Raw genomic sequence first — 16,034 nt, forward strand, 5'->3', positions numbered from 1 at the left:
AAAGCACTTAATTAGCATCCAATTTCTGCGTGACCTTGATGCCCTCCCATGCTGCTCACAACTTACTTAAGGGATTGCTATGATGCGCTGTTAAATCAATCTATATTTCTTTCTTTTGCATTTGAAATTGTTTCTTGTGGGATGCTCCTTTTAATGTACCAAAATTTCAGTTTCTCACTGTGCATTGAATGCTGTGCGAGAAACTCGTTTTATTTTGCAGTCTTGGTGGGCCTTGGGGGGCTTTGAAGTAAGTTATGATGGCATTGTTTTGAGCAGTGCTTGCAATTAGAGGCGACATGCAGGACCTCAACTGCTCTTAGGCACTACATTGAGAAAAAAAAAAAATAGGTACACAAAAGCACCTGAAGCTTACGTGTGCAGTTCCCTTGCTAAAGGTCAGCTGCAAAAAGGTTGAAACCCTCCTCCAAACAGCCCCAACAATAGTCATCATAAACAAGTGGAACATATCGGCCCCATTGAACCGTTGATCATCGAAATAGCACCATTAGTTCTACGTGCAATTTGGTGTGTTCCCATGAGAGACGGAAATGGAGGATTTTTTTATTATTATTATTTTTTTTTAATCAGTTGCCTGCAAATGCAGCATTGATGGTAATGTGACATTTAAGAAAAACACACACAGCTGGATGTCCTGGCCTTCACGTTTGTATAGACACTGTGTTCCACTTGTGCGGAACAAATCAAAACTAAATGTCTGCCTTCACAAGCATGACCTAACATGGCCACAATTTGCAGATTATAATGGCGCAGATACAAACAAGCAAAGTTTCAAGTATTATTAAAAGTATACTGATTTAAATCTGTTGAAGTGTGTTGGGGACTCTTAAAGTTACAAATGTCACATCTTGAGCTTCCTAATTAAGCTATCTAGGCTTAAGAGTTCATTTGATGCTAACACATATTTAATAGTTGTCCTCAACAGATCGCCAAATAAATATCTAAAACAAGAAATACTACAAATAAAGTCCAATTTTACACCCACTGGTGAATACTCGCATTAAATGCACTCAGCTTTTATTGCTACAGTGTTTTCTCAAATTCTCGTCTTGTGTTTGAGGGTACAATATTTCATGTAAGCCATTTTCAAATAATCTATTTGTGTCAACTTTGTTTAAAACTTTTTAAAGTCTCCTATTCTCCAGAAAGACCGAATAATGTACAATCCTGTCACTTTGTCAACAGTGCTTGAAATTGCTATTGAGGAGTATTGATCTGCATTAAATGTTTTTATTGATCCCGTTGTTTCCCTGCTAGGAAATAGAAAGATCTAGCTTTCAAAAACGTGTAAGTGGGGAACCACCAAATTCCTTTAAGTGTGTCTCAAAAGTACAAAAGCTGAAATTCGCACCTTCGTCGTTATGGACATCACATGAAATTTCACCCCAGTTACTGTCTGAAGTCCATCCATCCATTTTTAAAAATATGCTTATACACCCTGGACCGCTCACCAGTCAGTTGTGGGCCACATAGAGAGACAGACACTTTCAAATTGTCACCGAGTTTTGTGCATTGTGTTGTTTTTTTCTACCAATTGGATATATTATGATTTAGCTTTGTGATGAAAGGGCTACAAAACATTTATGTCCTAAAAAACAAACAAAAAAAACACACACACACACTTGTATGACAATTAAGTGACAGTTTAGAATGTTTAGGCAAGGCAAGGCAGATTTATGTAGATAGCATACTAACATTACTAAAAGAGTGCACAGTGCAAGAAAAAAAGATTTTAAAATGCTTTAAATGAGCTAAAACATAACATGATAAAAAAAGCATAGTTTTTAACCTGTATTTAAAAGCTGACTTAACTTCTGCTGTATTCCATTTGTGCAGCATCACCACTAAATGCTGCTTCACCATGTTGAGAATGAAGTGTTACTTAAAGCATATCATGTACAGTTATGTTAGTTTGACTCTGGAACAGATTTGAAAATAAAATTCAGTTGCATTATACGAAAATTGTTTTGAAATATGAACAAAACAGTTTTTGACCTTGCAGCCTCCACTCTATAACATTTTTTTTAAATGTTTGAAGTTTAAAGTTCTTGGCTATAGGTTGGTCTGATCATCATGGTCAAGGGTACTTCATTTATATCGCGCTTTTCCATCTTACAAGGCACTCAAAGTGCTTTACATTCAACTACTAATTCACCTACTGATGACGCAGCATCAGGAGCAACTGTGGGCTCAGTATCTTGCTCGAGGATACTTTGATGTGGTCACAATGGCAGGGGATGGAACCCACAACCTCTGGGATGGGAGACAACCACTCTACCACTGAGCCACACCGCCCTCAAGTAGTCCTTTTCTTGCACTAGAGACAAATATTTGTCCTGAGGATCACCAGCAGCGCTTCGTAATGCATCATAATTTGCAGATAACTCGTGCAGGCAATGATTGAGTCGCAACAATATTGTCGATGGCGGTTTTATGCTTGTGTGGCATCACGGATTAGCATACATCATTGTCATGCTGGACCAGACGAGATGTACTGTATTGAGGTGGCGGCTATAAATAATGGATAACTGTCACTGTGCTTTCAAGGCATCGGTGAATAATGTCATAAAAGATTACTTTTCATTGTAATTTTTTATCCTGTACATATACACAGATTTGTGCTAGCTCACCAGCAGGGAGCCTATTCTCAATCATTATTATTATTATTATTATTATTATTATTATTAACTCATCCACTCCCAGCCATTTTCACAGAAGCAGTCCCGTTCGCTCCCGGCTGTTTTACTGGATTTTGACTGATTTTGCAAGGCCCACAGGATATTGTGTTCAATTGCTGAAATGAAAGCATGGAACCTATCATAAGAAAGATTAAAGTCTCTTTTTTTCATCAGGAAAAAAAAAAAAGTATGATTCTATCTGTTTCCGTTTTGCAGCAATTAGCATTAGAAGAGAGCTAAGTTTAATCAGTTTTCACAAATCTATTTAAAATTGTCAGTAATTGAGCTTTTTTTCTACATGGCCCTGGTTGATCTCCTTTGCTCTGCTGCCACCTGCTGGCCGTTTGTGTAATAACTACCATTTCTGCAACCGTTCTTTGCAGTTGAGAGGCTGCATCAAAGCTTTCTGTATGCTCTAGCATAAGAAAAACAACAACAAAAAACGTATAAATACGTCTTTGGGACACTTAGAACATTAAAAAAAACGTATTTACACGTTATTGGGAGCAAATGAGGTAACTGTTAAGGTGGCTAAATACACAATATGTCTCCTATCATCAATTTTGCAACATTGCAGTTCGCCAAGACAACTTTGGTATATTGTTAAGAGTTAAGAAATATTTAACAATAATTGTTTCTCTCTCAAATTAAACAAAAAGGGTAGAGTTCTGTGTTGCCCCATGATTGGGTGGCAACACTTTCAAGGTGCACCCTACCTCTCACCACTTAGGCGCTACAGAAAATGAATGGATGTCGTTCTCTGTACGTTGGACTTATGGCATGGTTAATAATCCCTAATGATGTGCAGCAGGGGGCTCGCTTGTTTAATCAACCTTCTCTCCGGCTTCACCGTGATTCAATTTCGGCCCAATTTGATTTTCCCTTTTTGACCTCTATCCCTTCTCAGAAACAAAACAGTGTTTTTCTAATAATTGCTCTTGAGACCCAAAAGACTGAAATTGTATTCATGAGCATTTTATTTCAACAAAAAGTTCTTTGAAGTAGCTGATAGACACTTGCAGGAAAACTGGTGATTAATTACTGTATATGTGTGGCATCGCAACACTTTTCAAATGGTCGGTTTTGCTTTTTGTTCATCACAGTGTAAATTCTTATTATTTAATCGGGCTTTTCACCACTTTTTTTTTTTTTTCAACACTCTTATCAACATAGCCAGCCCCCAACGTTTTCACATTAAGCCAATATACTTTCTATGTGTCATCCTATTTTGGTCCAGAAAAAGGTCAGCCAAAAGTGAAAGCTATTTTCAGCACTGCTGTGGTCCACAACTGTGCACACAGACAGCTCCGACACACTACATTGACAGCGTCGCTGCATCTCAGCCGCTCCCCTGGAGCTGTTGCAGACTAAGTGGCCCACTCAAAATTAGCTTTTGAGGTTTTGACGGATCATAGCCGCTTCAACTCGACCACATGTGTGCATATTTTGGACTCGGAAATCTCTGATGAATATGAAAACTTCTTACAATAGGGGTGTGCTCAAAAAATCGATACGGCAATATATCGTTGCGGGCCTCATTACAATACACGTATCGATACGCAGGCGTCAGAATCGATATTGCTCGTTAAGTTTAAATAGGCAGTTAGCGTTTGCCTTTGCAGCTTGCATTGTACCTAAAAAATAAAAAAAACAGCAGCGTCTTTGAAGTTAATTGCCTTCAATTAATGCAAAAATAGCTCACCGGTAATTGGACACTGTGTCTTGGCTAAGAAGAATGAAAGCAGAGGAAGAATATCAACATTTATTTACTTATAAACTGTACCAATTTTCCTATATTTTGTTTAAAAAACGAAATAGAATGTGTTACATGAAAAAAAATGCTGTTTTTATTTCCCCAAATATTTCAAAATAAGCACATTATAGAGCTGTAATTTTAATACTTTGATATTTTTGCTCATATCGGTTCATGCCTATTAATAAATTTTCCCGGTGTGTTTGTGAAAACTGCTCTTTGCTCTGCAGTGCGTAGATATTTAGATCAGGCACGCCGCTTGGTGGTAAACCAGAAGAGCTAGGAACAAAAAGATTTTTGTCATCCAGCATAATAAACATATCCTTTAGGTATACATATGACTTTTATTATAAAATGCAAGTAAATGAATGTAAAATATCGGGATACGTATCGCCTTTAAGATCATGTATTGGGATACATTTGTATCGCGATACGCATCGTATCGTGACCCCTGTATGGTGATACGTATCGTATCGTGAGGTTGGCGGCAATACCCAGCCCTCGCAATAACTTCGTGTCCAGAATAATTTTCCAAAAACAACATCAAACTTTAAGTCATTAATTGTGCAGTTGTTCATTTGTTAAGGATGTTGGTGAGGGTAAAGTAGGGTTGGCCACTCTAAGAGGTCGATTCCGCAATTAAGATTTGCAGTTTTCACATATGCATTCAGTTCACACAATGACTGTCTGCTCTACACGTAAAAAACAGAGGAAGTCGGGTGTCAGAGGCAATCATCCTTTCGTCACAAAGATGGCGCCTCACTGTCAAGATTCCAAGCCAAGGAGAACAAAAAAAAGTTGCATTGGAAAATCTTGCTTATCTATTTAACACCCATTCAGCAATGGGTTGCTCTGTATGTTCTTTATATAAAAATGTGCATTACAGCAGTAACAGCAAGGCAGCAATGTCCCATTTACATTTTATGCCCACTCAAGCTCACTTGGCCACATTTGGTTCATCTGCAACATGAACAAACAAACAATTTCTTTAATGAAATAAAATAAAAACAAGAGTGTTAAAAAATTGATAACTAACCGCAACTACACTTTTCATTTATGAAATTAACTAAAACTAACTATTAATTGTAGCAAAAATGTCCTTGTCTCTTTTTATATCATATTTTAGCTTCCGGGGATCGTTTACTGTATGGCCCTACAGAAGAAGAATGGTTGAACAATTGTTTGGGACTTGCCGGTTACGTTACTTTATCACAGTAGACCTATAAAACCATAAATAAACCCACAAAAATAAAACTAATAAAACTCAACGAAAACAAAGCATTTCGTCACCCTCTTAAAATAATTTCCTAAATCATTTTTTTGCAAAAAAATAAATAATTTTTGCCTAAATCATCTCAATTTTTTCATGTTTCCTAAAAACTCTGATAAAATGACAGGTAATTATTTTAAGAAGGCAGCGATTTTCAAAAAAACTAAAACTAATAAACTATCAAACTCTAAAAAATAAATTAAAAGTAACTCAATAAATAAAAGTCAAAATGGAAAAAAAACAACTGTAATGAAAAATCTAACCAAATCAAACCAGAACGTGAAAAAGGTATTTGCTGCATTCGAAAAATTCATAGTTATTTATTTATTTAGGTATTTATTTATTTATCAAACAATTGTCAAGTTCACACAATGATAACCTCAGTAATCTCTATGGTTTGATGTCCAGTTTGAATGTAGAAGTACTGCAGTAATACTCTTATCCTTGTTGTAGTAGTAAATGACCTTGCTTATTGACTGGATTTCTCCTCGTTGCGATATTAAATAAATTACACAGTCAAAATCATGTGTTGTTTTGCACAATAATCGCAAGCCAGTGTTGATGCCGAAGTTTCTTCGTTGGCACAAGGAAATAAGAGTGATTGTGTGCGCATATTGTTCACATGCAATATACTTATATTCTGACAACAGCAGCAGGGAATAACCTGAAGGCGTAGAAAAAAATAAAATAATCAGCTCAGCGTGGGCTAGAAGACAAAATGCTTTCATGACACCTGCTGGTATAGCATTCGACTGCCTCGTCCCTTTTCCAGCATCTCTCCATCAACCCGCAGTACAATGAACGCGCACACACGCTCGGCATTTATCAGAGTGCGCCAAGAACTGGTTGCGTTCTCATTCCACACCCGCTGACCCTGTTCAAGACTGAAATAAACTGCGGGGGTGCTACAAGAAAATGTCACATGTTAGTCCACCTCCCGAAGCCGGCAATAAACCGTAGGGGTTCTGCTCGGCGTGCCATATTTTATTTTTTTCCCCCTGACTATACAAATGATAGTGAATGTCAAGTATTAAAAATGACAGGAAAGTCTGGAAGTCCTCTACATGTAAATAATAAAGCTTTTTGAATAGAATAAAACTCAGTTTTGATACATAATTCAAGGTTATGCCAATCCCTTTCTGTGTTATTTTTTTCATGGAAGCAATCCCTAGACATTCTCGTTTTGTTTTAGTTTTAACTTATTTAACATCAGTCTCACACTATCAGCATAACACCTAATACTGTATTACTGGTCAGGAGAGCCTGCAGAGAGGAAAGTGGTGGTCCTGGGTGTTGTGTGCTGAGAGGTTTGGATCCCAAAGGCGCAGACACAAATAAGATTTGATCAATTTATTGACATCGAGAGGCACAGAAACTCAGAGACACTGTACACAGGAACAGGTGGACGATAACCTGCCAAGGAACACACACTCCTCAGACAGCTTATATAGAGAATCTCTCACTCATCATAGAGCGCGGCAAAACATCGTATGACATGAAGTTCTCCTATTGCCTGTCGACCCATACAGCACCAAAAATTCCTGACACTACACACATCATCTAAAGGATTAAGGATTGACATCACACAGCCTAAAACTAGTTGAAACTAGATAATGGTTATATCACGGTTACATCAGTACAAAACAGACACTTGACCTCACGGTCGCGAACCCAATTTAACAGGACGTGAACTCAAACATTAGTTCAGTAGAAACTTGATGATGGCCACATACCTAATTACAAATTTTGCACTGAACTATAGAGCTGCTCAAGAGAAAGTTAACATCCATCCATCCATTTTCTTGACCGCTTATTCCTCACAAGGGTCGCGGGGGCTGCTGGCGCCTATCTCAGCTGGCTCTGGGCAGTAGGCAGGGGACACCCTGGACTGGTTGCCAGCCAATCGCAGGGCACACAGAGACGAACAACCATCCACACTCACACGCACACCTAGGGACAATTCGGAGCGCCCAATTAACCTGCCATGCATGTCTTTGGAATGTGGGAGGAGACCGGAGTACCCGGAGAAGACCCACGCGGGCACGGGGAGAACATGCAAACTCCACCCAGGAAGGTCCGAGCCTGGACTCGAACCGGAGACCTCAGAACTGGGAAGCGGACGTGCTAACCACTCGACTACCGTGCCGCCCAGAAAGTTAACATCTATAAATAAATGTCCGAGGCTAGCGAGTTGGCTAGCAAAACAAATAAACAAACTTCCTAAAAATAAAATAAAATAACGTTTCATCTCCAACTATCCATCATCAACAAGTCCCTTACCTTTCTCCTTTGACCATTCGTCATCTTCAGTTTTCTTTCTTTTTTTTTTTTTTTCCTTTTTTTTCCGCACCGCTGCGATAACTTCTTTTTGGTGACATTACGGCCATCTGTTTTATTTAGTCGTACTTTTGCCAACGGGAAGGGTAGACGAGTAGCTGTCAATCATTCTACTGACGTAGCGTCACAAACTGACACAAAAACACCAGCCAGTGCTTAACGTCACCGTTTATTTTATTTATGTCCTGTTTGTTTTTAATCAAAAATGGGATGTAATAAATAGAAATGTTAGAGATAGAATAAAGACAAGACATTTTAATCATCGTCAGGTAAGAGCTTGGGGGCCCCCTGGTGGCTTGGAGGGTCCTCGGCAGCTGCCTACTTCGCCTATAGCAAAAAAACAGCTATGCTCTGGCCTAAAGCCGAACTGCAGCCTCTGTGTCAAGCGCTTGCAATACACCACTCCGCCATTTGAAGGGAAAATACAGGGTCAGGGTCATCATAACCTTTATTTGTTTCTCTACTTTATTTGTCTTTTATTCAACCTACAAATGTGTCAGATCATTTTTGCCTAACCCTGTATTAGCTGATAGGTGCAGTCACAGTTAAAAAGTCAGGCTTCTTTCTACTCATCTGTCCATATATGGAGCATTGACATTTAGCATTAACGTTTAAAACTTCCACACTGTAGCTTTAACCTAATTTAAATGTGATGCCAGTTATGTTTTTTTGTCATGTTCATGAAGTGCACTTAGTGGCTGGACAATAGAAATGGAGATCGAAGACATGATTTTTATTTTTAAATTAATTATTAATCAATTACAATTAAATTAATATAAAAAGACATATCTGTATTTGAGCTGGAGAATTATTATATATTTAATGATGAGAAAAGTTGTTTGTACATCTGTGTTTTCAGATTTTGTAGTAAAGCACAACAAACAGCCATAATAGTTTTGTCGCTAAAACTTGTAGTACATTGTGCCACTTTCTGCATATGTTCAGTGGCATGTAAACTTCCGGTTGGTGTTATCTGCTAGAATTAGCGACAATTACCACTCTTCTTTCCAACTTGTGAATACTTTGCAATGCGCGTTTGCGCGTGCGCGCCCCACCCGTGTGGCAATGTGGCGCACACACGCACCGAGTTCGGCACGTCAAACGCATTGCATCCTTTGTGAGGATGTTTGCCTTTGCTGCTTGGTTGGTCAACAGGACGAGCTGTGCTCGTGGAGACAGCCGCGCAACGCTCATTCCACGCTCGGCCATTTCCACGGAAGCTGCTTATCGTTCCACTCTCACCAGACGCCTCCAGTGTGTGCGTCTCCCTCGGAGAGTGCACATCGTCGCTCCCCGCCCGCTCCTTGCCTTCTCCCGGCATGGATCCAGCTTCCTAGCGGACGGCACTTTGCTCTGGAAGTTTGTTTTCCCCTCCGGCAAGTTGCCCCAAGATTATTTTTTTTTATTTTATTTTATTTTTTTTAGGATGGCATCGCGCAGGCTGCGCCCACGCGTCACGCTGCTGCTGTGGCTGATCTCCACGGCGGCGTGCAACACGTTCATGTCCACCGAGGAGCCCTCTGACACCGGCGCCAAGTCGGACGGCTACTGCAGCCGCATCCTGCGGGCTCAGAGCGCCCGCAGGGACGGCAACAGCGAGTTCAGGCTTCGCGTGGAAGGAGAGCCCGAGAACTACCAGCCAGGGAGCACCTACAGAGGTTAGCGTGCGTCCTGCATCTTTCATCACTTCTATAATCACGTTATCCATCCATCCATTTTCTTGACCGCTTATTCCTCACAAGGGTCGCGGGGGGGGGGGGGGGGGGGGGGGTGCTGGCGCCTATCTCATCTGGCTCTGGGCAGTAGGCGGGGGACACCCTGGACTGGTTGCCAGCCAATCACTTCTATAATCATGTTAGATTACGTTTTATTTGAGTGGCTTCAAATAAAATCTTATTTCATACTTAGAGGCATTATAGATGTGTTTTAAAAGAGCAAAATTGGCAGCGAAGGTTGGAATGTTAAAGCACATGAGATAAATCTGGTCAAATGAAAACAAACACGGTTGTTATTATTCCAAAACTCGAGCACGGCTCTATCAGTAAACTCTTGATCTGGTTGTGGTTTGGTTATGGCTGTCATTTTATTATATAATAACACCAATATATACACACTTTTAGAATGTCTTTATTCTGGTATTAAAAAAAAGGTGCTGCAGTTGGCAAAGAAGATGCTCAAAATTATGACAATTCCAAATTAAACCACTTCGGTGCTTCAGTGCCATGCTCAATGGCACTACCGAGCGCTTGCAAATAGATCTTTCTCTAGCGGTTCTAAATAAAATCCACGTTTGTGATGTTGTATGCCAATATTCCTCCATTGTCCACTATTTTTGTTTTTCTTTTAATCGGTGAAAGAAAATGAATTGCATTGGATAATGCCGCTGATTTTGTCATTGCGCATCATGGGAGGTCCTCTGTCCTATATCGACAACTTTCTCATTCATGTTGGTTCTCGCTCTCCTTTCTCTCCCCCCAAGTGAAATATTAAACATATCGACTGTAGCTCAAAAAAGCCCATTATAGTTGTTACTCTATTTTAAAGTAAATGTTACATTGTGTAGTGGTTGAGCCATGCTGCTTCCTTTGTTCCATTGTTATGTCTTGCTGTTATTATGATACATTTCACATTATAAACTGAAATATACCGCATCATTTTGGTGATTCAATTTCCAACTTGATCAATCAACGTTTGTTCAACATCTTTTCACACATTTTTAAAATCTGAAACATATTTGCATGCTGCATCCTCAAGAAAAAAAAAAAAACATTTTTTTTTTATGTTCAGGCGGTTGTGGCATCCGAATAAAAAGTTCATCTCCATTTTCCTTTCGCTACTCTGATCCCCCCCCATCCAGTGACCCTGTTTGCGACCAACCCCTCCTACTTCCGAGGCTTCACCCTCATCGCGTTGAAGGACGGCACAGCGGGAGACAAGGAGGAGGACTACATTGGAAATTTCCAGGTAAGATAAAATCGAAACATTTACATTGTTATTAGTCACGTCAACATTTCCAGCTGAATTTTTCATCTCAACGTCTTTTTATGTATTCTATGACTCTGTAGGAACATATAGAGGCAGTCTCGTATGTGGTTTACTGTACATTCAAAGAAACTGCTGGAGGTTAGAGGCCAATTAGCATTTGAGTGAAGCAAAGCCTGAGGAAGGAGAGGGAAGGAAGAGAAGTGTTGAGCTGACACCTGACGATGGCGAAGGGTCCAAATAAGTCTTTGCAGTTAAAATGCGGTGTAAGTAGCAGATAGGAGGAGAATATTGGTTAGTGGTGTGAGAAATGACGGTCACAGAATATGCTTGAGTCACTTTTATCGTTCTCTGCCTTCATTATTCATTTCAACACGGATGTTTAAATTGATATAGATGCACTAACAGTGCGCTTCGTGAACTCATTTGCTCCCAATAACGTGTAAAGACGTTTTTTTTTTATGTTGTAAGTGTCCCAAAGACGTATTTATACGTTTTTTGTGTGTGTTTTTTTTATGCTAGCTAGAGCATACAGAAGGCTTTGATGCAGCCCCTCAGCTGCAAAGAACGGTTGCAGAAATGGTAGTTATTACACAAACGGCCAGCAGGTGGCAGCAGAGCAAAGGAGATCAACCAGAGCCATGTAGAAAAAAAGCTAAATTACTTAGAATTTTGAATAGATTTCTGAAAACTGGTGAAACTTAGCTCTCTTCTAATGCTAATTGCTGCAAAACGGAAACAGATAGAAACATACTTTTTTTTCCTGCTGAAAGAAGAGACTTTGATCTTTCTTTTGATAGGTTTTTATAGCAATAGAACACAATATTCTGTGGGCCTTGCAAAATCAGTCAAAATCCAGTAAAACAGCCAGGAGCGAACGGGATTGTTTTTGTGAAAATGTACGCTTGCTACTGTAGAACAACTGCAAGTACTAAAGCCCATCATGCAGTGTCTTTGCAATCTCAGCTAACCACATGTTTGTGAGCCTAGCATGAAATCATTGTTTTGTTAGAGAGGACAGATTTAGCAACATATTCAGAATTCTTCCTTTTTTTTTTTTTTTTTAAATTGATTTATTGAATCTGCAGCCCAATCTGCTGTGCACAGTGACCACATATACCAAAGTTACACTGCTCTGCGGTGGCACTCGCTGTGAACTTAGCCTCTAAATTTTGAGGACATAAAAAGTAGAATATTCTATTTTTGCCCTGCAGACTCCTCACAGACTCGTCGCAGGGATTATTTTTTTTTCTATTCTCTTACATCCCCAGCCTGGAGTTGCTTGATGTAAGAGGATGCTAAAACGTCATGCTGTAGAACGCTTCCGCATTGATGGGCACAAAGAAACATACATTGCCCCAAAGGGGACAAAAGACGTTGGACTCGACAAGCACTTTTTGTAGACAATGCAACTGCGCCTTGCCGGTGGATCCTGATTTTCGTATCACTGCAATGCCGGCTGCACATGTTTGCCAATGCGTCTCATTTGCTTTTTAGTTTGCAAAAAAGAAATTCTGTACACATACAATGGTGCCTTGAGTTGCAAGTCACATGAATTAAGAGTTATTGAAAATATGAGCCAAGGTTCGACTGATTTCTTGTTTTTTTTTTGTTTTTTTTTTACTTTTGAGCAAGAATTCAAGATATGAGTGCTGTAGAGGCAGTGAAGTCAACTCAATTCACTTCACAACAAGCGACTAAGATGAATGAATTTAATGTGTGAGTAGTATCAATTTTTTTTAAAACATTAACATCTATATATCCATCCATCCATCTATATATCCATCCATCCATCTATATATCCATCCATCTATATATATATATCCATCCATCCAACCATCCATCCATCCATCCATCCATCCATCTATTCATCCACCCATCTATATATCCATCCATCCATCCAACCATCCAACCATCCATCCATCCATCCATCCATCCATCCATCCATCCATCCATCCATCCATCCATCCATCCATCCATCCATCCATCCATCCATCTATATATATATCCATCCATCCATCCATCTATTCATCCACCCATCTATATATCCATCCATCCATCCATCCATCCATCCATCCATCCATCCATCCATTCATCCATCCATCCATCCATCCATCCATCCAACCAACCATCCATCCATCCATCCATCCATCCATCTATATATATCCATCCATCTATATATATATCCATCCATCCATCCATCCATCCATCCATTCATCCACCCATCTATATATCCATCCATCCATCCATCCATCCATCCATCCATCCATCCATCTATATATCCATCCATCTATATATCCATCCATCCATCCATCCATCCATCCATCCATATATCCATCCATCCATCCATCTATCTATATATCCATCCATCCATCCATCCATCCATCCATCCATCCATCCATCTTCCGAGTCGCTTATTCCAAACTATTCCAACCCTGGTGCAGGCTGGTAATAGGGCTTGGGGGCCTAAATTGTCTGAATTGCCCCCGGCGTTGGCAACCCACGCTGCACCACTGCAGAATCGTCGCTGCTATCTTGTTCCTGATGTCATGTGAAAATATACTGCTGTCAAGAAGTTCAGTACAGCGTATTCCTCGATTGTCACCGTCTCACTTAATCTTTTGCTTTGTATGCCTTTTGTGAACCCCACACACATCTTCCCCAACTGCACACACATTTAATTCCTCCATTCTTCTTTTTCCTACATGGGTGGGCAGGCATCCAGGCGGGGAGAAAAAAAAGCGAAAAGCTTCAACACAAGATGTTATTTGACGTACAGCTCATTGGAAATCTCAGTGTGCCTCATCGCGTCATCGTCTCAGGACGGCTCCTGACTTCGTGAGAAGCACTTTTATCCGACACTCAGCTGCCGCCGTGTGTGCATGTTAGAGTGGCTAAACTGGTGGGCGGTACCTCACGGGACAATACATCTCGGGAAATACTGTGGTGCGGATGATGGGGTTCAAGACAGAGTCAAGTCAGAGGTTGGCAACGTACCGCCATGAGGTATTAGAGCAGCATGGCAGGTGATGATGTGACATTGAAATTGAAATTGGATGTACCGTATTTTCCGTACTATAAGGCGCACCTAAAAGCCTTTAATTTTTTCAAAAGGTGACCATGCACCTCATAATCCAGTGCGCCTTATATATGGATCAATATTGAGCCGCAACAGGTCTCGCTGTCAAGACGCTATCGTGACCCTGCACGATCGGTGACGCGCATGCGCAGAAGATCCCGCCATCTTGGATCGCTAGCTAATACTAATACTTTACCTCAGAGAAAATAATAAAACGGCTGTTTATTCATTTTGGGAGTGGAGTTGTCAGAAAGCTGGTTTGTAATCTATTCATAAAGTTTGACTGACCTATCTAACTGTTTTGTTGACATTCCCTTTAGCGCAGCACCATCTAATGGATGCATAACGTAACCCCAGCCTCTACTGTGGCGCCTTATATATGGAAAAAGTTTGAAAATATGTCATACATTGAAGGTGCGCCTTATAATGCGGTGCGCCTTATAGTGCGGAAAATACAGTACTTAAAATTTAACGCCAAACTTCTCCCACATGTTGTGCCAATTTTTCCTGATTGAATCGTTCCAGTCTGTTTTTGTAACATCCGACAGGAATGAGTATGTAAACAAAAAAGGTCGAAAGTCCCCGTTTAGCAATTGGTTGCTTGTGTAGACTTTGCTTAATTGATACCCACGAGGCTTCACCGATTTTTAACATGTGCTGACATCCAGTCAGGTCACCCGAGGATTCCTGTAAGAAACCGCGGATATATCGAGTGGGTGTAATCTGACAGGCCACCCACCCACGCATGCGCGCACACACGCAGACACACACAAATGCACAATCACATATTACTGATAAAGTGGGGGGGGGGGGGGGGCTGTTGAAAATGTCTTCACTTTCTCTAAATACTCTCCACGCTCCAATGTTCTTTATAGAAGTCCATGTTGCACACATTACCGTCACTCCCCACAAACTACCACAACCCAGTGTTGTTCCACCCATGATCAGTATCAGAATCAGATTTATTGGCCAAGTATGTAAAAACACGCGCAACTCGTTCGAGAAACAAGAAAAGCAACAATAATTAACAGAGGAAGACAGAACAGGAAGCCTGGTGGTTCGCTAAGTAGCACCTCGAGATTCTAAGATTATTTTTTTTAAATGTAAGTTTGAGGAAGGAGGGAGGGGAAAAAACCCCAATCATCTAATGACCAATTAATAAACAGTCTGCATGCAATTACATGCAAAACGGTCTGATTCACTAATATGCAAAATTGCATGCATCTGTGCGTTATGTACTTCTGATGGTTTTCACAATGGAACATTTGAAAGAGCATCACGAGCACAAAATCAAGTTTGAAGCGATGGAATTGGAAGTGTTAGTGGAAGACCAACAACATACAGTACAAGGAAATCTATTATAATTTTGAGGAAGTGAAAAATAAAGGTGCTGTTTTTATTTAATTGAACTTATATAGCATTTGGCGGCGGCACGGTGATTGAGTGGTTAGCACGTCCGCCTCCCAGTACTGAAGACTCAGGTTCGAGTCCAGGCTCCGGCCTTCCTGGGTGGAGTTTGCATGTTCTCCCTGTGCCCGCGTGGGTCTTCTCCGGGTACTCCGATCTCCTCCCACATTCCAAAGAGCAGCTAATAATTCAGTTCCAGAAATAAAAATTATTTCATCCACTTGTTTCTTAGTGTCAACGTCCAATTTGTGAAAACATCACATTAATTAATGGGTAATTATTAATGAAAAAAATGTGAGGTGGTTAAGTTTGGTCAGTTGACGACCGATTGTTCTTGTGGTTGAGAATGTCAAGATGGGATCAACTGCTGCTCAGTGGAGAGGCATATCTATCATAGTGGCACACAGGGGTCACTATTAGCAGTTTTCAATAAGTAACTGTACATTATATCAACAATTTATAATTGCTTCGTTGATTTTTACCATGTTTAACTCATTCACTGCCATTGAC

General features: G+C 40.3%; 2 protein-coding genes across 5 annotated transcripts in view; both read left to right on the top strand.

Moving 5' to 3' along the window:
- The window catches only part of kiaa1549lb (KIAA1549-like b), a 93,130-nt gene extending 83,775 nt beyond the window's left edge, over nucleotides 1-9,355 (top strand). For all 3 annotated transcript variants that reach the window (XR_013283308.1, XR_013283310.1, XR_013283309.1), the window contains one exon: nucleotides 9,212-9,355. The gene's annotated coding sequence lies outside the window, so the exon portion shown is untranslated. The remainder of the gene's footprint in view (nucleotides 1-9,211) is intronic.
- Nucleotides 9,157-16,034, top strand: part of spon1a (spondin 1a) — a 58,028-nt gene continuing 51,150 nt past the window's right edge. For both annotated transcript variants that reach the window (XM_077520038.1, XM_077520039.1), the window contains exons 1-2: nucleotides 9,157-9,714; nucleotides 10,914-11,020. In XM_077520038.1, the coding sequence (XP_077376164.1) occupies nucleotides 9,180-9,714; nucleotides 10,914-11,020 (642 nt within the window). In that variant the 5' untranslated portion in view covers nucleotides 9,157-9,179. The remainder of the gene's footprint in view (nucleotides 9,715-10,913; nucleotides 11,021-16,034) is intronic.

This window comes from Festucalex cinctus, chromosome 4, assembly GCF_051991245.1.
Source record: "Festucalex cinctus isolate MCC-2025b chromosome 4, RoL_Fcin_1.0, whole genome shotgun sequence".
NCBI classification, from domain to species: domain Eukaryota; kingdom Metazoa; phylum Chordata; class Actinopteri; order Syngnathiformes; family Syngnathidae; genus Festucalex; species Festucalex cinctus.